The sequence below is a fragment of the Camelus dromedarius genome, chromosome 18 (genome assembly GCF_036321535.1).
Source record: "Camelus dromedarius isolate mCamDro1 chromosome 18, mCamDro1.pat, whole genome shotgun sequence".
NCBI lineage: Eukaryota > Metazoa > Chordata > Mammalia > Artiodactyla > Camelidae > Camelus > Camelus dromedarius.
The window spans coordinates 18,004,046-18,027,755 of NC_087453.1; the positions used below are offsets into that span (position 1 = coordinate 18,004,046).

Genomic DNA, 23,710 nt, shown 5'->3' on the forward strand with positions numbered 1-23,710 from the left:
ACGGTGGCCTCGGACTGGGAACACTGCCATCATCCAGGGAGGGCGATGAAAGCAGCTTTTACAAAGCAAGGTCTGAAGCCTTGGGACAGGCCCCCTTTGTGGACTTCCTCTGCCCTCCCCACCCCAACGCTCATGCCTTCAGCATCCCCCTCTGTGAATGGCTGGCTCCAGCATGCTAGAAATTTGCAACACAAATGCACGGCTTGTCTCTCGGTGGAGCCTCACTGCCCCAGCCTTTTGGAGTCTTTTAAAGCCGGCATTTCTCTGGGGTGCTTTCTTTCCACAGCTCAAGCCCCCAGCCCTTACACACAGGCATGATCACTAATTAGCACTGGGTTAAAACCCATCCTGGGAGAAGAGCCGGGTGGTGAGTGAGCCGTTCCCACCTATCCCAGAGGATAAGGATGAGGGAGCTGGCAGTGGGATTTGGTGGAGGGGACTGGGCTCTCACTTTCAAGGCTTCCTCCATCCACTTCTGTGATGGGTTTGAGAATTTACAGCAAATTAAGTTCATCACCCAGGATGGCTCCCAGCTCTCCCTGCCCTGCTTTCAGAGTTCAGCTCTGATCATAAGAACTACACTAATGGCTGCTAGTTCCAAAGTGTATCAGACACTTTACAAGTGCGTCTCTGATCCTCACAACAACCTGAGGAGGTAGGTATTATCACGCCCATTGTACAGATGTGGTAACTGAGGCTTGGGGAGATTAAACATTTTGCCTAGAATCACACAGCTTGCAAGTAGCAGATCTGATTTTTAAATCCAAATCCACTGGCCACACAAACTCGTGCACCCATTTTAGGCAGCTCTCTGCTCCTGTCTGACACTCTCCCAGCTTTACCATGACTGCTCCCTTTTCTTGATTCTTGGAACATTAATGGTGTGTCCCTCTCTGGGTCTACCTGAGGTGATGGTGGCACGATTGCATAAACTTACAAAAGCTCTTTGAACCATAGACTTCGAACAGGTGACTTTTATAGGATGTGAATTGTACTTCAATAAAACCATCCAAGTTCTTTTTTTAAAAAAAAGTTAAAGAATAAAAATTGGTGGGCCAAGGAACATTAGCTTCTTGTGGAGCCTTAATTTGCATGTCTTAATCCCTGGGAATCTGGCCTGACCTGACCACTTTGGGCATGCAGGGTGACATGCCACTCCGTCCCTGCTTCCCTGGGGGAAATGGCCCATGTTTGCTCTGTGTCAAGAACATGGCTCAGTGCAGGCTGAGACGCAGGATCACAAAGTTTCACTGCTGGGAGGTTCCTTCAGAGACGACTGGTTCTAACTGTGAACCATGAAGGCTTCCCAGGGGCAGGCAAAGAGAGTCTCCACTCTCTGATCTTCAACCAGAGCAGCCCCATTTTAAAAGTCTGTTGTATCTACTGCACTTCCATAGAAGATTTCCAAAGAAAGAGCTATGTTATTCATTTTTTTTTTGGTGGGGGGTGGTAATTAAGTTTATTTATTTCCCAGGAACTTGTGCATGCTAAACATGCACTCTACTGCTTGTACTGCATCTTATCCACTGTATTATTCTTTTAAAAGTTTGAAAGCAGCTGTTCTCTGCCAATTTTCGCTGGAGCTGGGTTGGGAGGAGGAACTGATGGTATAGAAACTGAGGCCTGGAGGGCAGAAGTAACTCGCTGAGGGTCACCGAGGTCATGATTGACAGACACAGGAGGGGTAGCAGGTCTCTGGACCTGGAGCTTAGAGCTATTTCCACTCCTCCGCAGCAGCCGCATGGGAAACCAGCACCTCTGCCTCACGCACTTTCTTGCCATTCTTGAGGATTCTTTAGCTATAGGCTAGAGAAATCCAGAAGCACAAGTCTCACAAGGTTTTCTGCCTCTTCCCTCTCACTTCACACACCTCCCAGGCAGCTATCCGTGTTTGGCTTTCCTGACGCGTGAGGACGATGCTCCCTGGGCTAGCTGCCTGCCCCCGGCCTGTGACCACAGCAGAAGTCAAGTAGAGGAAAATCTTGATAATTGGATGACAGGGGAAATAGCCAACAACTTTCCTCACTCAGGGGAGAAAACTAGTCTGTAATGTTGACTGCCCTAAAGTGAAATAAAGTTATACACGGACAAAACAAAATTATATGAACTTTTAAAATGGCACCGTTATCTCAGACAGTAAATGAACCCTTGGGGTTTCACAGTTACGGGTACTCCAATTATCAGAGTAGCAGTATTACACTCCCTGTTCCTCTTGGAATAATATTATAACTTTTAGCTCTGTCCATTCTCTCAAAGATAAAGGGGAAGTTCAACACGAGTCTTAATTTGCAAGGGGTGAAACCTCTTCCCCCATTAGGGTTTGTCAGTGTGATGCTAAAAATGGTCCTTTGGTGGACTTGTGAGTAATTGATTCTCTGACGCTGACAACACTTAGGAAAATGAAGGTATAAATGGTAGGAGCGCCTCGCGGCCGCTGGAACAAACACTGAGCCCGGGGCCTGTGGAGCGGGAGCAGCATCTCATAGCAGAGGGAGATCTGCCGCATCAGAGGTGAGAGCGGGTGGCCCTGGGGGCTGGGCTGGATGGGGGCAAGAAAGCTGACCTTCTCACCAACTCAGAGACACCACGTCAGAGAGGCCCACTGCCATCCTCTTTGTCCGTGGACTGGTGAGTACATTTTAGACCCCTCATTAGGGGCTCTGGAACATGCTTTTGATGGTTGGTGCCATTTTGAGGTTCTCTTGGATGTGTGGACCTCAATCCATGAAGATGTGACAGGCAAATACGTGCCAGGTGTCTGTTGGAGGCAGATGAGGTCTCAGGGCTCCTTCGAGGATGTGCAGGTAGGCTTCTGGGGCAAGACGTCAGCTGGCTAGATTCTCCTGTCAACAACAGGATTCTGCAGTGGACCAGAGGGAACCAAGTGGCTGTGCAAATCAATTCTGCTCACTGATCGCTCAATACCGATTCGACATAATTGCCTGGAAATTAATAACATTTTTGCTCAATTGCAGCCATGCTCCTTACTTTAGACACAATTATCTGCCATTGGAGCGCTCCATTGCCTCCCTGCTTGTCTCTTGACCCGTACTTTAATGGTCCTGAAGTATCTGTATCTTTTACCTTCCGTTTCTGGGAAGGAGGTGGGGTGTCACTCGTTTGAATGACCATTCAAGATGCCTCCTCATTAAAAACTTAGGTCTCCTTCGACTTGGCACACTATTGGCAAAACAACTTATAGACTGGATCAGGGTGTCAATGCTTTAGCGTTCTTAAATTACACAGCAGTATATTTACGAAAGGTGTAAGTTTTTTCCCCTAGGAGTTCAAAAATGGCCTTGTTGGTATGGCACTGGAGACCTGACCCCTGCTGTTAGCTGAAGGGTCATTGGTAAAATTCTTGTAGTGTTCCTGGCATGAAGGCTGGCAAAACGGTGCCAACGGATGTAGATCCAGTGCCCATTTATCCTGAATCCAGACGACCGCAAATATATTTCATCACAGAATCAGTTTGTAAGCCCTGCGGAGAGCTGATGCTCGTAATAATAGCTGCAAGCTCTAAAATGCCTTTGGAGCCACCAAGGGGTCATCGATGGTGCCGTCAGACTCGTGCTGGATTTAATTCAGTGACTTCCAGCTCCTTAGAGTGATCATGTGGAAGATGTCTACCAACGTCTCTTGTATCCTTAGTGACACACCCTCTATTCTTATACGTAAGCTGGATAATTCTCACTGTCTTCCCTCTTGGTCTAGTGGGATGTTGCAACCTCATGGATAAGGTTCTCATAGCCCGGAGGTTACAATGGTGCCTTGGTCCATCCCTGGGGCATGTGGCTTATGGCAAATGTTGTGCCTCTGGGTTGGCCAGGTTATAAGGTTGCCTAGCCTCATTCTGAATGACCAGGGTTTACTGGATTTACTATGACTTGCCCCACCTCAAAGTCTGCTGTCTTATCAGATTGTTTTCAACTCTCTAAAACCATTGGATGTGCACAGGGACGCACCAACCAAGCAGGTGTTTCTATTTGTTCCCCTTTTTTCTTCCCGAGACCCAGTAACAAAGAACAAAAGCTTTCAGTCTTCTCAGGACTGTTTCCCACGTGCAGGTGATGAATTCTCAAGCTCCCCATGAATAGGGAGTACTGTGAATAGGGGATTGTATGTGAGAGGCCGCTTCACGGAGCAGGAGGAAGTCTGCTGGCCTGGGAATGGCAAGGCCCATTCGGAAGTGCCCACTCCAAAACTAATTTGATGGAGGACCACGGATAAAGGCCCTTCTCCTCTGCAGATTCATTTCCTTGGCTGTAAAATGGAGATCATGATACCTGTTCCTGTGGGCGAGTGTGAGGGTGGGCTGTGCAGGGGAACATGGGGCCTGGGAATCACTTGTGCCAGCCCTGGGAGAAAGGGCAGCAGGTAGGGAGGCCACAGGGGAGCTTAGATCAGGAGCAGGGGTTTGGGCTTTACTCTGAAGAGGGTGGGGTACAAGTGCTTCCGAGAGGGGAGTGAGGTGACTGGGGGCCTGGATGTGCCCAGGTCATTAACGAGTCAGCAGGAAAGAAGGCAAGAAAGCCCAGGCTGCAGCTGGGAGACAGAAAAATCTGTGGTTGTGTCAGGGAGACCTCTTTGCCACCAAAGATCTTCCTGCTTAGGAAATTCCTCAGTGGAGCTGTTCGGGAAGAGGGGAGCCAGGTGGAATAGGGTGTGATGAGAAGAGAAGACTGAAAGCCCGTGGTCCCGGAAGCCAAGGCCTAAGTCAGAGGCAAAAGTCTAAGGGGCTTGTCATGCGGATGAAGGTGCAGAAGCTCTGGGAGGCACAGCAGGTGGATGTCAACAGGGAAGCCCTTGGAAGCAAATGCCATGTTCTCGTCTTTTCTCTAGCCCCAGTCCTTACCAGAATTGTAGAAGTTTAACAGGTGTCTTCAGGATAAGGGGACTTGGGCTTGACATGATGAGAAAAACTTCCTAACAAGAAGAGCTGCCTGGAAGCAGGACAGACTGGCTTGGAGGTAGTGAGCTCCCTGTCTCTCACCGGCAGCAAATGTCTGAGCTGAAACTGGAGGACTGTCTGTTGGGGGAGGGAGATGGAGGGATGCACATCCAAGAGGGTCTGGTGACGGAGGCTGGGCGGCTGCTCCCTCCAGCTCTGGAGGTACAGGGGTCTCGGGTAGCATTGAGTGGTCCCCATGGATGTTTCCTGAGGTCTCAGGACATTCCTGGGTGAGTTGAGACCCCAATGACTGGGAGAAGGTGGGGGTGTCCTGGGAGGGCACGTGAGCCCAGAAAAGGAAGTGGGTTCCACCAGGGCCAGCTCTGTCCCCTGGAAACCCCTCTTCAGCAGGACTGGCTGGAGACAGAGTGATGTGGGGAGATGGTGGAACCTGAGGGGTCCTGCCCTCTCTGGGGCTGTCTGAGCCTTGGAATGGGCCTGTACCCCATGGAGTGGACATCCTGCTGAGAGGGGGTGCCCATGGGAGAAGAGAGGACCCAGTTCTTAGGTGGCTGAGTCACCCGAGGCCAGCCATTCCCACATGGCCGCTGGGCTGACAGCAGAGTCACCTCCCAAGCCAAGGCAGGCTCTCTCCTCTGCTGACTGTTCTTCCCCTAATTGCCGAGCACGGTGTCAGCAGGCCCCAATTAAGGGTAATTAGTGAGCTACTAGATGATTTTGCCACATGGGCTCCCCAGGCTCCTTGGTCCTTTCCAGGGCTAAAACTCTGCTGAGAAATCTAAGGGCCTGGAACAAGATGTATGGCCAAGACAGCCTGCCCTCCGAGGGTCATCAGAGCAGAGGTTTGTGGAGAACTCCCCATGTGCCAAGCATTCACTTCTGGTGCCTCAACTCATCTACCGCTCACAAGGGCCCCATGCAGTGGGTAGAGTTATCAACTCCATTTTATGAATAAGGAAACTGAAGTCCAGAAAGGAGAAGTCCTGGGATACACAGCTAGTGATGGCAGTGCCCAGATGAGAACTCAGACTGCTCTGACTCAGAGCCTGAGCTGTTAGTCCCCCGTCCCCACTACTGTCAGTGCCACTCTGGGGGAGGGTGGGGGGGGTGCCTTTGGGGACGAAGGGAAGGAGCTTGCTCCTCCCCTATTCCTGGCTGAGGCCTGAATCCCATGTACAATGGGATTATAGGAAGGGGCAGTTTCACCATTATCCTTCATTCTGTGTTCAAGCCTGTGAGGTCAGCAGGGTAGCCTCACTGTGCCCATTTTACAGATGGAGAACCCGGCAGAGGCAGAACTTGAACCAGGTGTGTCTGACTTCCAGAGTCTGTGTTCTTTTTCCCACCCCACAGCTTCCAAAGGACAAGAACCAAAGCTTGCATGGAGCCAAGCCCAGGGCTGGGCCCAGCCAGCAAAGGGCGTCCCAGTGGCTATGGCCACCCCTGACCTTCTCCTCCTGTCTGTCACTTCCCAGGTGCCACCGCAGGGGTGAAGGATGCTGCTCTGGGTGTTCTTCCTCGTGACCCTCACCCTCAGCAGCGGCTCCCACGGTTCCCCACCCACCCAGCCCCTCAGGTAAGCAGTCCTGATAACAGGGCTGGGATTTCTGCCACCCCAAAGCCATCCCTGCCAGGGGTAGTGCTAGGGGATGCAGAGTTGAGCCAGCCCCTGGCCCCCAGCTATCTCCTCGGGCAGCCTCCACTGCTCATCTCTGGGAGGGAGGCAGACTGGAGGCCCAGAGAGGTCACCCAGCCTGGATTCCAACTCTCTCTGGGGATGAGCAGGACAAATGGCAGCAGAAGAATGTTACAAAGACCCAGTGAGCACAGCTACCTCTGCCCCTACCTGGGTCTCCCACTCCACCCTTTGACCTCTGACTCTTTCTACTAGGATGCCGCGGTACGCAGATGCTATCTTCACCAATAGCTACCGGAAGGTGCTGGGCCAGCTGTCTGCCCTCAAGCTGCTCCAGGGCATCATGAGCAAACAGCAGGGGTGAGCAGATGTTCTAGTGACTTCTCCCCTCTCTCCAAATGCATCACAGTTTGGAGGATCTCTTCCCTTGCATAGCGTCTGTCATTTCTGGACTTGCCTTAGCAGAAGGGCTCCAATGTCAAACCTCAGCTTACCTCTAACTAATAAATGATCACTGAACACCCACTATGTGCTCGTCCCTATGTTGGGCTCCAATAGTAACAACGCCAGTGGCAGTTACCACGTGTTTGTGACTCTGTGCCAGAAACAAAGACTTTGCACTGGGACATTTACATGTACTCAGCACAGTGCTAGGCACAGAGTAAGCCCTTGGTATTATTAGCCATGGTTCTCAGTTTCTTATGTGCTGTTTCTAACAACTCAACAAAGTAGGTACTCTTATCCCCATCATACAGAAGCTACAATAATAACTTCTAAATGACACACACGAAAGAATGGCAGAGTTAGCGTCCAAACAGCCTGACTCCACAGCCTGAACACTTTTTAGTTTTTATTTGGAATTTGAAAAAATTCCAAACTTACAGAGGAGTTGCAGCAATAGTAAAAATATTAAAAACAGCTTCCAATACCCTTCCCTATATTCAACAATTCCTAGTATTTGTATTGTATTTTCTTACTCTATGTCTATACCTAGATATAGATCTAGGCATACACACACAAACCATGAACACATTATTATTATTATTCTTTTGCTGAGCTATTTGAGAGTGAATTGCAGTCATCATAGACCCTTTACCCTTAAGCACTTCTGCGAGTGTCTCCTAAAAGCTAATCAAAGGATACTCTCTTACATAATCACGGTATAATCATCAATTAGAGTCTATATTCAGATTTCACCAGTTGTCCCAAAATGTCCTTTATAACAATTATTGACCTTCCTCATCCAGCATCCAATCCGTCATCACAGGCAGCATTTCATCGTTGTGTCTCTTTAGTGTCTTTTAATCTGGCCCATTCCTCAGTGTCTTTCATGACATTGCCATCTGTGATTCGTAAAGGCCAATTCTTTATAGAAAGTCCCTCGTATCAGACTTGCCTGGTGCTTCCTCATGATTAGATTCACGTTATGCACGGAACTGATGGTGCATCCTTCTCAGTGCAGCCTATCAGGAGGCACATGGTATCAGTGTGTCCCATTGGTGACAGTAACTTTGATCACTTAGCGTGGTATCTGCCAGGTTCCTCCTCTATGAAGTTAACATTTTCTCCTTTGTAACTAGTAAGTCATCTGTAGGAAGATATTTTGCAAGTGTGTATTTCACATCCTGTAGTCTTCCCTCCTATATACACTGCCTTCTTAAATGTTGCTGAGTCTAATTCATTTGGATGCAAGAGTGTATGCCAGATATTGGAATAGGTATAGGGACCCGTCTTGCTCTGCCCACCTTGCCCTGGCCTTTCCCAGGCCTCTCCGCGTCCTACCCAAATAGCAACCTCAGTTGTTTCTCTTTTTCAAATCAAATAGAGAGAGAAACCAGGAGCAAGGAGCAAGGGTACGGGCTGGCCGTCAGGTGGACGGTGTGTGGGCAGACCAAAAGCAGATGGAATTGGAGAGCACCCTGGTGGCCCTGCTGCAGCAGCACAGGTAGGAATGTGCGTGCGTGTGTGTGTGTGTGTGTGTGTGTGTGTGTGTGTGTATCTAGGGACCTCAGAAGCTTCCCTCCCAGGAGGTGACCAGGAGAAGGAAAGACCCTCCTCCTCTCCAAAGGTATGGGGCTCTGCCAAGCAAACAGGGAGTGAGGTCCCTCCTTCCACACGTCAAGAACCAGAAGAAGGGAAGAAAACGTGTGATGGAGACTCAGTCTTATTCACTGCTGTATCTCCAGTGTGGAGCAAGAGGGCAGGCTCAGTGTCTGTGTCCAGAAATGCTCCTTACTCAACAGTTCTGGGATGGGACCCAGGAACCTGAATTTTAACAAGTGTCTCAGGGGACTCGGATGCTGTTGGTCTGAGAGACAGGCCTTGGATCCATTGCCAAGTTCACAAAACCAGAAAGCCAAAGGGAGACCAGCCCCTCCCAACAGCCTCAGATGGACTAGGGTGAGCAGCACTCATGAGAGAGAGAGAGAGAGATGGAAATGAGAGTCATTCCCTTCTCACTGACCCTCACATTCCCATTGGAAGTCCCATTGGAGCAGGAATGAGTCTTCCCATTTTACAGAGGAGAAAAACCGAGGCCAAGAAGGGGCAGCATCTGGCCCCAGGTCAGGGACTAGGCAGGCCCTAGACCTTCCTTGTTTCCCTGAAGCTCCTTCAGCGAACTCCACTTCACAGACAAAATTTCCCCAAAATGATGTGACTTCTTTAGGGAAACTGCTGTATTTTAGAGCCCGACTTTGAACTGTGAGCACAAACATGCCCCAGTGTGCCTCTGACAGGCACTTCTGGACCAACCTATTAAGCAAATCCAGTTCCCAGCAGAGCTCTCCATGTGCTCCCTCACTTTCTTCTCAGCCTAATTAGACCCCAAGAGCTCAGAGATCACACCAAGTACAGTCCTGGGGAGATGCAAGTAGCAGCAGGCTGACAAGCAGAACGCAGGAGGGGCGAGAACCAGCCTGGCAGGCAGGATGGGTACCTGAGCCCCACATCTGGTTCCACAGCCAACAGATTGGCTTCCTATTTCCCTCCTCTGGAAGGAATGGGTTAGCTCAAACCTCTGTCAAGGTCCCTAAGGTTGGAATTCTAAAAACAATGCCCCAAAGAATAATGTCTCCCCAGTCATGCTGGGCCCCGGTCATGCTGGGATTCGGTAGTCATTCACCTGCTTTGTGGCTCCCACCAGGCCCCAGTGGGGCGGAGTGGCCCCAAGGAGGGCCAAGTCCTAAGAATGCAGGCTTTGTTCCTACAGGTTAAAAGCCAGAGGCTTCACAGGGCTCGAAGTCATGGAGCATTGGCAAGGGGCCTGAGGCTGCTCCAGCCATCCATCCCCCTGCAGCTCAACTGCTGCAAGTACCAGGACATGACTGGTGGGCCGGAGAGAACACAACATCCAAATGAGTTCTTATACCTTGAGAGTGCAGAGTACAGTGATTTGGCAGACAGCGTCCTTTTGCACCCACCACACTTTATGTCCATGTAACAACCCTATAAGGGAACACGTTCAGTTTTATCCATCTTCCCATCCCTTAAAAATTATCCAAAGACACCTATGTGCCAGGTGCTGGGGGGATGACAGGGACAGCAGTGGATGGGACAGCAGTGGTCTCTGCGTTCATGAGATTCATAATGCACTGAGGCAGGCGGACATGAAACAAGTGCCTGTCCGGTGGATTATTTAATTTGTAATAAGTAGTAAGAGATGTTAAGGGGTGGTGAATGTATGTGCTGGAAGGAATGACCTAATCTAACCCCATCTGGGGAGGAGAGGCGGCTTTTTCAAGGCGAAGTGGTGGGCCCAGGATCCCCCTGGGAGTGGGCTGGGGGAAGCTGGGGCGAGACTGAGGTTCTTCTGGAATTCAGTCAGTCCGTCCTGACACTGGAGTCCCCGGCACCCTAGTTCCAGGTGTCCTGTCCTATCTTGCCCTGACTTCCGTGCCCCCAGCTTTCTCTTTTTTTCTGCAACAGGAATTCCCAAGGGTGAAGATTCCGCCTGTGTTTTCTGCTAGCTGCAACTGAGACACCACCGCATCCAGTTAATCCTGCTTAATTTCTGACCTACTTTTCCTTAAGAAATACAATAAAATTCCCCCATACTGGTCTGCATTTCCATTTTGTTTTATCTTCAGCCTGATTTTTTCTATGTTTTACATAGTTACATTTCCCAAGGTGGTGTTACAAGGTAGAATTAAAAAAAAAAAAAGCTAACACATACCAAACCCTCGCGTGCCAGCCGGGCAGCTTCACGTGGGGTGTCCCGTGTGCTCATCACACAGCCTAATGGGAGATGTTGGCCTCCTTGTCATTTTGCAGACAAGGAACTGGGGCACAGAAGGGTTAACTGAATTGCCACAGTCACAGCTGACAAGGAAACAGCTGGGGTTCAAACCTAGGCGGTCCAGCCCAGAACTGGGCTCTTAACCCTATTCGTCTACTCTGAGCAGAAGGCATCCTTCATCCACTGGTGACTAGTTCATCTATGAGCAACACCATTTATTCATTCATCAAACGTATCTAGAGCTCCCACCATGTGCCAAGCACTGTTCCAGGCACTGGGAATTCAGTCGTGAGCAAAGCCTCTGACCTCGAAGAGCTCATATTCTAACAGAGGCAAGAATAATAAAAACAAGTAAATATATGTGAGATGGTGGTGATTGCAAAGGGAGAAAAATTAAGGGGATGGGGGTGCTGGAGAGCATTATTTTATCTATAAGGAACACGTATGCTGTGTAGTGGTTACAGAAGGCCTCACAGATGAGGGATGATTTGAGTAAAGTCCCTCAAGAGTTGGCCTTGAGAACATCCGGGTAAAGAACTGTCCTAGCAGAGTGGAAACCCAACACCAGGGCCCTGAGGCAAGAGCGTGGAAGGAGGAAGAGCATGAAGGTCAGGGTGGCTCGATGGCGCAGAGCGAGGGTGTGAGTGGGAGGGAAGGAGGCCGAGAGGGAACGGGAGACCAGCTCACAGGGACCCTTAGAGGCCACCGTAAGGACTTAAAAGATCTCACTTGGTGAGACGGGAGCCATCAGAAAGTTTAAGTAGAAAAATGACACGATCTGACTTGCATTTAATGTCACTCTAGAAAGGGTCAAATACTGGACACATTCTTAGGGTAAAACTTATCTCTGATGGATAGGGTGTGGGGACTGGAGAAGAGTCAAGAATGACTCCAGAGTTTTGGGCCTGAGCCACTGCAAGGATGGAGTTGCCATTTAGGAGCTTGGTCGGGGGAGAATTAGGAGTGTAGGTTTAGACATTTTGAGTCTGAGATGCCTTTTAAAGGTCCCAGTGGCAATGTTGGGTAGGCACCTGGCTGTACTTTCTTTTGAGAAGTTTTGCTGTAAAGGGAAGCAGAGAGCTGAAGCAACCAACCAGAGGTATCTATGTCAGTGATTACCCAATTTTTTCTATTCATGAACCATTTCACCTGGGCCAGGTGTCCCCACACATCACTTACATTTATCACACTCTCTGGGGAGGATCAAAATGGTCTGTATTTTGATTTGGGTAATGGTTACACTACTGTAGTTAGATGTAGAAATTCATCGAGCTGTTTACTTTAGATTTGTGCATCTGAAGATAAGTAAATTAAATCTAAAAAATAAAAAAAAAGTGAAGAGTCTGGATGATGGGATGTCTGTTTTGATTAAAAGTACGAGAAGATTCGCAGCATCTTAGCACTGATGAGGACTCAGAGGGGAGCGACCTCACTTCCGTCATTTTCCAGCCTGGGGCGCACAGCGCTGGACCTGTAGGCCTGCCTCCCACACTGGGGCTGTAGAGCCAGCTCAGGGCTTCACAGGGTTCAGACCACCTGCTCTCCCCGGGAGCCCCCAGTTTACCCTCCAGGAAAGAATGTGAAGCGTGGGAAAGGCTCTGCAGGGGGCCACCGAGGCTCGGTGGAGGAGACCATACTAACAATGGGGAACAAAAGCCCCTTCCAAAGGAGAAGGCTAGCCATTGAGGGCCGCAGTCCACTTCAACCAAAAATGAGCCTGCTGGCCGAGAACCTGCCAAGGAAGGAGAACAAAGGAGGAGGCTGCTGAATGGTGGCCTCGCCGGGCCAGCTTGGGTCCCCTCCTTCCCCCGGACCCACCTGCTCATCTCTTCCCTCAGCCTGTCCAGACAAAAGCAAAGACTGAGGGCTCTCTCAACTTCCAATTAGCTTTTCAAATGAAATAATGACCACTGGGACCCGCTGCTCCTTGTGGTTTTCGAGGTGAATGCAGTTACAAAGGAAAAGACTGTGACGACAACAATTCCGGTGCTTTATCTCCATTAACTACGACACTAAGTGTGGCTTAAAGGACTTAACCCCTCCCCACAGAGGTGCTGGGGGCTTTCCATTCCCTTGGAGGTCCCACTTATGATGGAGTACTATTTTTTTTCCCCCGAAAGAAATGCTCTAATCAATGGGGGACTTGCCACTTAACGATAATCCCTTATGTTTGTTATTAACTTGAAGTTCACAAAGTGGTTTTCCATCCATGCATTGCTTCACATGCTCCCTACCACAGTCCTTGGGGGCGGGCAGAGCAGAGGTAAGAGGCCGGGTCCTATAGCTCAGAGGGAGCGAAGCTGGGAACTGACTCCTGATTCCAGGACATGGCTCTCGTGCTGTTTCAAGACTCCAGGCCCCTCAGGTGGGGAAGCAATTGAATTCAACCAACCAATAAACCACCCAAGAAATGTGGACCTGGTACAAACTGCTTACTGGGCTCCTGCTCACAACCCACAGAAAGTAACAGTGGTAATATCTACATTAGTCAGAGCAAACCCTGAATCAATGCTAAATGCCAGGCACTATGGTATGTGTTTTAGGTGTGACCTCATTTAATCCTTACAAAGCCCTCAGAGGTATTATCCCACTTTTACAGATGGTAAACTAAGGACCAGGAGGGTGAAAAAAGGTAAGTTAGCCTCTGACCTGCTGTGCTTAGGACTCTTTAGAGAAGGCCAGGTCCAGGCACTACTGTGGTGTCCAATTAAAACCAGAGCTGCACAGGAGTTAAAGCAGTTAAATTCAGGATTATTTTAACAGGGGGAAAGAGACCTCAGTATAGAAGTGGGCTCCACTCAGAATAGCGCAGGGTATAGCAGGAACTTACAGCCAAGGAGCAAGGTGGGCATCAGTGGATGGAAACTTCCTAAGAGGAAACATCAGGGGTAAGGGGATTCTGGCTAAACCAACCTAACAGGATTCTTGCTGAAGACCGGCCAGGGAGACCAGATATCACCTAGGGGATGGTGGAAGAGGAGGAATCTGGTCAGCTGTCAGGGTGGGAGGTTCTGGTTAAATTGTTCAACAGGGTTCTTGCTAAAACTGGGCATTGGAGAAATGTCAGGAGCCTGACTAAAGCTTGGTCAAGCAAAGAATATTTGCCAGTGGTGATTAATTTGAGCAACAAACCCAGGTGATTTCATAAATCATAGGAGTTAGGTCTGTTCTCAACTGTAGCCTCCCCAGGCCCTCCATTAGCTATAAGCAAGTAGACTCTTTGCTGCAGCCTTCAAGAGGCTTCTCCTAGTGGGTAGGGCCAGAAAGACAGCACGTGAGCCATTCTGCCTCTGCATTGTCCCAGCGTAACATTCAAGTTCCCTAAAATTTGCTGTTGGTCCTAAAACAAAATCTACCCTCCTTACCAAGGCCCCTGAAAGCCGTATTTGTTCTGCTCCCGAGGGGACTCTCCTGCGCCCTAGATACACTGGCCTGCTTTCAGCTCACATGTGCCAAGTGCTTGCCTCAGAGCCTTCACTTACGTTGCTTCTCTGTCTAGAATCTTCCTCCCCAGCTCTGCAAAGACTCCTTTTTCTTCAATCATCAGCTTAGCCTTCCTAAACCTTCTAGATAAAAACTGCTTCTCACAAAATCACAATTTCCTCACTGTATCAAAGTCCAGCTAAGTTGGAAAGCAATCTGATTAAAATAATTTCTATCCCCCAAACTCAATAAATACTCTTATGATTACCTGTATTTCAAAAGTTATCTATTACTATGTTTCAATTAATAGAAGTAAAGGTAATGAGCCAAAGTATTAGGACAGATGCCAAGTATTCTAGAGGCATGAAGCTCCTTCAGCCATAGGAGGAGGTAGTTATTATCTCTCTTCTATGGAAGGAAAAAGGGAGGCTCAGAGACATTAAGCCACTTGCCCAAAGTCCTTCACCCTACAAGTGGTAAGAGCAGGCTCGCCCACCACTGAAGTCTGCACATGTAACCACACTGCGCAATATTACTTCTCTAAGTGACGCTGTATAACCTCCATGTAACGGTGGTCCTGGGCACAACTTCAAAGGGGCATTCCTGAGATGTGTGTGTCCCTCTAAGAACCTAAGATAACTCGTGAGGTCACTCTTTTTTCAAGATAGTCCCTTCCCTTCACCAATGCATATCAAGACTAAACTTTCGAGGCAAAAGCAGAGGGGCCTTCAGATATCAACAGGGCATAGTTGGCACCCACTGCCGGAGAAGAAAGGATGCTGGCTTTTCCACGCAATTCTCAGTTCTGTTAAGAAAGAGGTGAGACGGACCAATGTAACTGTTCCCGGAGAAACACCCTGGCCACCGTGCTAAGCACACTTCCCAAGTAAGGCCTCCTGTACGTGCCCTGGGGACCATCAGCCCCAGAGAACCAGCATAAACTCTCAGGTCTTCGTTCCTGTTATTCTCTTTATTCCGTAACAGGTTAATTACAGATTTCAACTTTTCAATGCAACGCGTGGGTATGTCAGAGTATTCACAGCATCTTGCTAGGGCGCCACGCCAAAGAAACAGGGCTCACAGGTATCTGCTCTGTGTTGGGGAAACAAACAAACAAAAGTACAACCACAATTTAGACTTTTTTCTCTTTAAATAAAGTTTTGTTTCATTCCTCTTTTCAAACTGAATTGTTCTTGACTCCTTTCCTTGATTTTTCACTTCAGCTTTCAGAATTTCCTTCCTTCTGCAGGAACTAGTGTGCTGTCCTGAAAGAAAATGGAGACAAACACAAAATTACTGAAGGTTTCAATTCACTATTACAGTTCCTAACTGGTGACAACAGAGAGACCAAGGTACTCTCCCACTATGAGATCCCAGTTATAAGGGAATAATATCATTTATCTATTAATTCCATTTACATATGCCCCATCTCATCTCACAAAAGAATGTAAGACAGCTAGCTCAAACTAAAGCTGACGACAACTTAAATAAAAATGAAACACACCTGATAACTAAGTAAGCGTGGAATGTGAAAACACAAGGAGATGCGGTAAGTCCAGGCACACCTCTCACAGTACAAGGCCAGGAAGACAGTGTACATTTCAACTAGATGAACAGTTTAATGAACGCTCATCTTCAATTGCCCAGACTCCAGGTCCGCCGAACAACACGCGGCCCTCATGTAGCTCGGAAGATGACATTCTGACCATTCGGTACAGAAATCTGCACCACATTACTGCCACGTGGTCATGTTCCTGTCAATGATCAGACTCGGTGTCTAAACTTAAGAAGGAATGATTCTCAAAAACTGGACTCAGCTCACAGAAAAATTTTAAAAGGGGATAAAAACACTAAATCTCTTTGTTCATTCTCTCTCCATGCCTGCCTTCCCCAGACCCCAAGAAGTGATAGGGAAACATGAGAAGGAAAATGACAATCTAGGCGGACACTGTGCAGCCAGGGGGTGACAGCAGCAAGTGAGGGACTTGAGCGTTTCCAGTGAGCAGAGGCCACATGCTGACACCCATGCCATCCTCAGCAGGCAGCTGTGCCCCATGCTAATGCGATGACAGGGCAGTTCTGTAGAATGGCAGCCCCAAACCAATTACTCAAGAGTTCCAAGGGGCACACACAGGCACAGAACCAATCCTGAGTGCTGAAGTGAGTGCCCCTAATTCTCTGCCAACACTGAGGGCTTCCCAGGTACGTTAAAATGTGTGTGTTCCAACACGCTCACACTGAGGGGACAGGGTAATTATGAAATAAGAACAGCAGAAAGGGTAGTGACTCACAAGCCTCCATCCTGGCTGAGAAGTATGTCCTCTCTCATGCCTGATCAAATCAACACCCATCCTCAGATCAAAAACCCTTAGCTACCAGGGCCTTTCCTTTAAAAGACTAGGTCCCAACCTCAGGAAGCCCCAAATGTCCAAATGATCAAGTGACTTTCCCCTCTCTCAAGCAGTATGAGTTGGGGGTAGCAGGGTGGGGACAGAGTATCTAAAAATCAAGAAAAACAAAATCAACCCAGAGTTAGTTTTAAAGAATGAAAGAGCTCAATATTTAGTAGAAAAGATTAGTTCTGAAAGCAAATCTCAGGCAGAGCAACTATCATTCAGGACAAAACCAAATGGGTAAGGCTAAGGAATGGGGGTGGGGAGAAGGGACGGACCACAAAGGCACACGGGAACTTGTTGGGGTGGGAAAATAGTCTGTATCTTGAGTGAAGTGGTGTTTACAAGATTGTGTAAATTTTTCAAGATTCACAGAATTAACACACCAAAAAGGTGAATTTTACTGTATGTGAATTATACCTGAAAAAAACAAAACCAAAACAAATATAGTTGTTTTCTGTGTTGAGAACTGGATGTTCCAGCTTATGCTCACACATGAGTGAAAAGGCTCTACTTTCTATGCTTTTGTTGATTTCTCCTATTTTTCAGAGGAGTGAAAATTAGATGGCTTTGTTGCTTTGGCAAGGAAAGCCATTTCCATGGCAAGGGACGAGAGAGAACGTGACTTGAAAATTCAAACACCTCCCTCCTCTTTGTTGGTCTAGTACAGGGGTCAACTAACTGTGCCCCACGGGCCAAATCCAGCCCACCACCTGTTTTTGTAAACAAAGTTCCACTGAAACACAGCCATGCTCGTTTGTTTACATTGTCCATGGCCGCTCTCAATTATAGGGCGGAGTTGAGTGGTTGTTCCAGAGATCGTACGGCCTGCAAAGCTTAAAGTACTATCCGGCTCTTCCTAGAATACTCTTGCCAATTCTTGGACTGGAGGAGCTGATTAATGAAGCACCAGACACCCTCTCCCCTTCCCTCCCTTCACCTCGCCTCCACTTCCGTCCTCATCCTAGGACTAATACGATGGAGAATGGGGGATAGTTCACCTGACATCTGAGTCACACAGGGAGCAGCCCTGAACCACATCCTGAGCTCCAGGAACTCGGGTTGTGATGCTGGCTTTGATCTGTGGCCATTAGTCTTCATGATTTAGTCTCACCAAACCACACTGTTTGGCCCAACCAGAGGTTAGTGTTACAAAAAAGCCTAGAACAGCGACAAGGTGTGCCAGGATTTGCCATTGGACCATCGTTTAATGAACTTAGACGGTCTGAATGGAGTCCCCTTTTAAGAAGTCCAAGGTTGAATCGGTCTCATCCTCAAGTCTGCTCTCCTATGAACACAGAGGGGCTGTGTCTATAAAGTACCTTGTGGGACACAAGGGAGGGGGGAGCCTTACAGCCAAAGCCAGGTCAAAGCTGCCTGCCGCAAAGGCACCCTGTTGGCTGGGCTAACTCACAGGGCTGTGGCTTTCACCCTGGTCCGGCGACAACCTGGGCCAGGAAGTGGGGAGACAGCCTCAGAATCGGGCCTCAGCTTAGGGAGGGATGGGGAAGAACCAATGAGCTGAAAATCAGATAAATAACTGACATGCATGAGGTGGGCAAGATGGCAAAGGGGCCCTGCTTCTGGGATGAGTCCGCCCTTCATCTTTACCGTAGTGTCCTATATTTTGCCAATCTACTGCTCTGCTCTGCAGCGATCCTGCCAAAGGAAAGAGGGTTTGAGAATCAAGAAAGGACAGTAAGAAGAGAAAAAAGCTGAGGAAAGAAATGGCAAACACCCGACCAGAGCTTCTGCCAGAGGCACTGTTTCCCCTAGTGGCAGAGTTTGTTCTACGACTCACGAAGACGCCAACAGAGAGGGGCTTTAACCTTCTATATGGAATGGGGGGCGGGATGAGAACCATGGTCTTCCTCCCCAGAAAATGGACACAATTTTAGCATTCCAGATTGGGAACTCCTGCTCAACAGGATCTCAATCAGATGGTTTCCACTCCTATCTCCCCTTGATTTTGTCTGTCTGTGCAGGTAACTTTCAGAAAAGAGCCGAGCACAGCCCTTGGGCTCCCTGGGCCAGGCCTGGCTGCTGTGCAGAAACAGGGCTCTGCTTAGAAAAAAACAGGAGAGTCCCTGGCCCTTTCTCAGCTGCAGTGCAGAACCACCAAGTTAAGGCTGCTGGAGGGGCAGAAAAGTGAACCAGCTGCCGCTGCTGGTACTCAGGGAAGCTCTGGGGGAATCTGCGTTACTACAGGGGGACAAGGAGCACGCCGGGGCCAGGTCTCCACTGCGAGGAACTCAGAAAGCTCACGATGCAGACGCGAGCAGGTATGAGACAGGCGGCTCTCCCGCCCACAGTGGTCTCTGAGAAAGCCTCTCTCTGATCTGACCAACTTAACTGGCAGCCACATTGGTGGGCGTACTAGTGAGTTACATTCTTCCAGCAAAAGTCCTGGAGAGGAGAAAGCAGGGCACGTTTAAAAATGTTAACTTCCAAAGGTGAAAGCAATTCTGACCTTTTCTTATTGACCTTTATGTGGCTGAAATCACCCACATTCTAATAAAGTCAAATCAATGAAAACACCTATGTGACATTTAAATTTGTTTCTAATCCAGGTTCGAAAGTCAAGCTGCCAGCAAGCTGCCATCACGTCGAGACCGACCATTTGTGTGAACCTAAGCTTGTCTGGATTTGGGGACGTGATGTGGGCCACTGAGCAGTGCTCCCTGAAAGCCAGACGCAGCTTCTGGGGGGAAGAGCATGGACTTCACACACAGGAGAAAAAGCTCTGGGGAGCTGCTGGGGTTACAGAGGACTAACTCTCTGGGGCACAGGAGGAGGGTGGGGCAGGACCCTCTGCGGCGGCAGAGGAGAAAATTGTTATACAGCCAGCACGTTAACAACAGTCTTCTGCCACACGTCCTAATCCATCTTAGTCTTAGCAAAGCAGTTATTTTCTTCTCTTGTTCTAATGTGTTGCAGCATAAACTGCTGTGGTTTTAATATATTTAAAACTGATCACCAAGGCTCTTTTCTGACTTAAAAGGCTTCTGTATCAGGCTGGATTAAGGTGTCATACTTGCCCCTAAGGATATGAATCACTTTGCCACATTCCGTTGTTCAAAGAGCTGGGTGAAGAGAGCTGACAAAACTATTCCTAATCCTGCTCTGGGTCCCTGGCCCATCCCCAGCCTTACCTCTTGATTGCCTGCTGGGCCAGCATCCGATTGCCAGCCAGAAACGTCACGCTGCCCAGAATGGCCAGGTACTTCAGGGTCTGGAACATGTTGAGTTGAGTCCAGTAGACATACATGAGCCCCAGCATAGCTACAGTAACAGGTGTCATGACAGCCAGTTAGGTGAGACAGTGACATCACCCTGGGGCAGGGGACAGTTAAAAGCCGACAACTGTAGGATCCTGAGAAGGTCTGTATTTATAGACCGGCTTGTTTTACTTATTCTTTTTATCTGATGCCAGAAAATAAATAACTCAATATACTTGCTTCTCAACTTTGGCTACCAGGAAATCCAGAGGCAGAAACCAGATCTCAGTTACTTTATCTTGTTCCACGTTCCAGCTCATATCTTTTCTCTTTAATGTTGGTTTTATTTTAAATTTTTTGTTTTAAAATTACTGTCATGTTATATTTGGGATTCAGTTGATTTTTCAAATTCTGAATGAAAGCCCATAGGATTAAAGAAATGAGTAATTTCCTTTTTATTAAAAAAATTTTTAAGGCTAAATTGCCAGTCTGACTAGGAAGGAAGCAAGGAGGACTGAGGAGGAAGGTTTAGTCAAAAGGGCTCAGAGCTGGGCAAGGAGAACCCTGGGTCCTGGTCCAAGCTCTGCCTTTGGCAGCCACTTAATTTCTCTGAGCCTGAATTCTCCCACCTATCAAACGGGGATCATCATTCCTGCCCTGGTCACCCCCATCAGGACTGTGATGAGAATCAAACGAGGGAATGTGCACAAAAAGCACTCTGGCAAGAAAAGTCATGGCTCTAAATAAATTTATATTCAGGTTTTATTTTCAGCCTGACCCGGGAGGGCTATCCCTCAAATCCAGAAACTGGGCTGGAGAGAAAGGTCATCCTGTCAATTTTGCCCCGAAGGATAATGGATGAACTACGGCAGGGGTTCTTGGTCATTTTTGAGGTCATGGACCACTGTGAGAATTTTGATCAAGGTTACAGAATCTCTCTTTCCCCAGAAAAACAAAGACACACATTTGCCTCGAGTTTCAAGGGATTCATCTGTGGACCCTTACAGAATCTGCACACTTTGGACACAGAGAGGGTGACTCCTGAAAGAGTCAAAGAAATCAGAAAGGAATATTGAAGTCTCAGTGAAATCCAAGGCGCCTCTGATCCAATAGTGTCGAAAGTTACTGAAATGCTTAACAGATTTGTGAATTTACTGTCTTGTAACATGTAGGTCCTAAGTTCTCAAGAGAACAATGCAGGACAGCATGTCTGACTGTGGAAGGGACTGTTTTCTATTACTGTCCAGACAAAGCCGCCAGCAAATGTGAAGATCGATACGGTGGGGGAAGATAACCTTTGGAAACTGCATTAATGCTCTCCATCCAGGAAGATGGCTCAACCTAAAGATACGATAAGTGAGTAATCTCTGGAAATGAACAGAGCTATTAAATGAGGTAAAATGGCCTGCCAACGGCAGCCTAGTACAGTGAAACCCGATATAATGACAGCTGTCCTAAGCTGATCGGCCAAACAGGTTTATCATCATATTAACTGTCGTAAAAGGCCAGGAGGAAGAGGGAAATGTTATGCTATTAAGTCATTATAGTTAATAGGTTGTGGGTCTACTTAACAGGGCTTGTGCGTGGGCAGGCTAAATGTCAAAGGAGGTTAAATGGAATTAGCAGCCTGGGGCGCTTACCAGCATGTCCCAGGTGAAAGATAATCGTGCTTGGAGCAAAAGTGAAGTTGGAGACATTGGCCCCAATCCGGATCCACTGAACGATGGGGAGAAATAAATTAAAAAGACATTAGAACATGAAAGGGAGGCAACCCGTGCCATGCCAACGCTAATCCAATAAACAGCCCTAAGGGCTTAAAAGTTCATGAATACTTGAAGGACAGGGAATTTTTCTAAGTGACAACCACCCTATTATAAGTCCTCAGGAAAAACTGTTTCCTTTTTTCTTTAGAAAAGCATTCCAACACCTGCTTTCAAATGTGCTTGGATAACTCAAACCTGAACATTATTATTTTTTTTAATTGAAGTGCAGTTGATTTACAATGTTGTGTTAGTTTCTAGTATACAGCATACTGATTCAGTTATACGTATATATGTTCCTTTTCATATTCTTTATCATTATAGGTTATTACAAGATATTGAATATAGTTTCCCATGCTGTACAATAGGACCTTGTTGTTTATTTTATACACAGTAGCTACCATCTGCAAATCCAAACTCCTAATGTATCCCTCCCCTCAACCCCCAAAGATCATGTTTAATGATAGCAAACTTTTCTATTTTAAAACAGATGAAACCATAAAGCTGAAAGGTTAGGAACTGTATTTATAATGAAGTAACTGGCACCCCTGCTAATGTCTCTAAGTATTGGTAAGAAAAACCCACTGGCAGCTGGTACAATGTATGCTCTTGCTGCGTGTTCTGTGCATTCTGAAATTCTGATCACTTGAAAGAACAGGTGCCCATACCCTAGGCCTGGTTTCTGAAAGCCTGTGGCATGCCTTCCAGATTTAGATTGACCAATAATTCTTCTATTAAAATCAATTAGTGAATTAGGAACACAGGCAACTTTCTAAAAGTAAGATCTAATGAGTTTTCCATACAGTTCTTAAAATTCTCTGAACTTCTGAGCATATGAATTTATGTTTATAATTTTTAAAAAGAGACAAGGGGAAAAAGTTGGTTAAAAAAAATTCAAACACTACATTAAAATATAAAAGGTAAAAATTTCCTTCCACTCTACTCCCTAAAAGGTCCTCTCTCCTTAGAGTTAACCGACAAAAATAGATAATGCCCTTTTAAGGTTTTTAAACAAAGCGGATTGTTCTAAACATAGAATTATCCCTTGCCTTCTTCATTTGATAGGACACTTTGGCAATCTTGTCACGTCAGTACATAAAGCTATCCATTCTTTTAATAAGCTGCACATTAGTCCATTGTATGGATATACTGTAAGTTAACATTTGCTTCTATGTAGACTTCAGGTTATTTACAGTTTTATGCTCCAAACAGTGCTGAAATGCACATCCTCTGTTCTCTCTTTTTCTACAGATATCAGCACTGGGCTGCTTTTTTCACACTTGACCTCATCTGAACATTCCTGCAGATCATCCCCGTCCATACACTTTTATCATTTTAAATGGCTATTAGGTACTTTCTCATGCCCCTTGTTAATGGATCTTTTTTTTTTTTTTTTTTTTTTTTTTGGCTGTTCCCCCACAGTGGGGAATTTTAGTTATCCTAAAATTTTTTGACCATTGGTTCAGGTCACAGCTGCTGGACCCCTTTGGAGCCACGCTGAGGCCGGAGCACAAAGCCTCCTTTGGAACAGCTACATCTGCTGAGTCTGGCGCCAGACACACGCTGCCCATGCTAATTACAGCTACTCACCAGAGCAAAGAGCAGGAGCAAGGGTGAGAGGATCAGGGCGGTGAATGTATTGGACACCACTGTGGGGGGCCTCTTCTCAGGCTCGCGGAACAGGTGCTGCCAAAAGAAGACATACCAAGAATATTTTAAAATGTGCTCTTCCCCGTAGAGGCTGCCATGTATACTAGGGACCAACATACCACTGACAGTCAGGAAAAGGAAATACCTCCGAAAGGCTAAAATCTCCTGGCCATGAGCGGCCTCTTGGCCTTCTGCCTCTAACACTAGCTTCTGATCCCAGTGGTCTCCTTCCAAAGACACCACACCAGTCCCACCCACCTCACTATTTGGCCAACCCTCTTTTTCCCTCCAAGATGCACTGCCATTCAGAGGTTGGAGAACGCAACCTATCAAGTGACATGTGCCTAGTATCAAAGAGGGTGCAATCTGGGTGGTGTGGGTGACACATCCATCCAAGGCAGGACTGGATTTCAGCATGCTTCTGGGCTCCTCGGGTGACATTATCATATTTTGCTAACCAACCTGAGTTAGCTAAGTGGTA

General features: G+C 47.6%; 2 protein-coding genes across 4 annotated transcripts in view; one reads left to right on the forward strand and one right to left on the reverse strand.

Annotated features, from left to right (window-relative positions):
• The first annotated feature begins 2,452 nt into the window (after positions 1-2,452).
• Positions 2,453-10,613, forward strand: GHRH (growth hormone releasing hormone). 2 transcript variants are annotated; one of them, XM_010975217.2, is made up of 5 exons: positions 2,453-2,511; positions 6,388-6,488; positions 6,804-6,908; positions 8,374-8,493; positions 10,476-10,613. In XM_010975217.2, the coding sequence occupies exons 2-5, from the start codon at positions 6,409-6,411 to the stop codon at positions 10,489-10,491; spliced, it is 321 nt and encodes a 106-aa protein (XP_010973519.1). In that variant the 5' UTR covers positions 2,453-2,511; positions 6,388-6,408; the 3' UTR covers positions 10,492-10,613. The 2 variants fall into 2 exon arrangements, with proteins under 2 accessions (XP_010973519.1, XP_010973518.1); XM_010975216.2 differs by having other exon boundaries at positions 2,470-2,628.
• A 4,546-nt stretch (positions 10,614-15,159) lies between these two features.
• Positions 15,160-23,710, reverse strand: part of RPN2 (ribophorin II) — a 50,702-nt gene continuing 42,151 nt past the window's right edge. Inside the window, exons 14-18 of one of the 2 annotated variants that reach the window (XM_031433847.2) lie at positions 23,170-23,265; positions 21,460-21,535; positions 19,754-19,883; positions 18,213-18,260; positions 15,160-15,473 (exon numbers count right to left, since the gene is read on the reverse strand). In XM_031433847.2, the coding sequence (XP_031289707.2) occupies positions 15,461-15,473; positions 18,213-18,260; positions 19,754-19,883; positions 21,460-21,535; positions 23,170-23,265 (363 nt within the window). In that variant the 3' untranslated portion in view covers positions 15,160-15,460. The remainder of the gene's footprint in view (positions 15,474-18,212; positions 18,261-19,753; positions 19,884-21,459; positions 21,536-23,169; positions 23,266-23,710) is intronic. The other variant, XM_031433848.2, reaches the window with a different exon arrangement.

Bases quoted from the DNA above. Each gene is read 5' to 3' on its own strand.
- GHRH (XM_010975217.2), top strand. From the start codon at position 6,409: ATGCTGCTCTGGGTGTTCTTCCTCGTGACCCTCACCCTCAGCAGCGGC. The intron at 6,489-6,803 runs GTAAGCAGTCCT...TCTTTCTACTAG, and splicing joins CCACCCACCCAGCCCCTCAG to GATGCCGCGGTACGCAGATG. The intron at 6,909-8,373 runs GTGAGCAGATGT...CAAATCAAATAG, and splicing joins ATCATGAGCAAACAGCAGGG to AGAGAGAAACCAGGAGCAAG.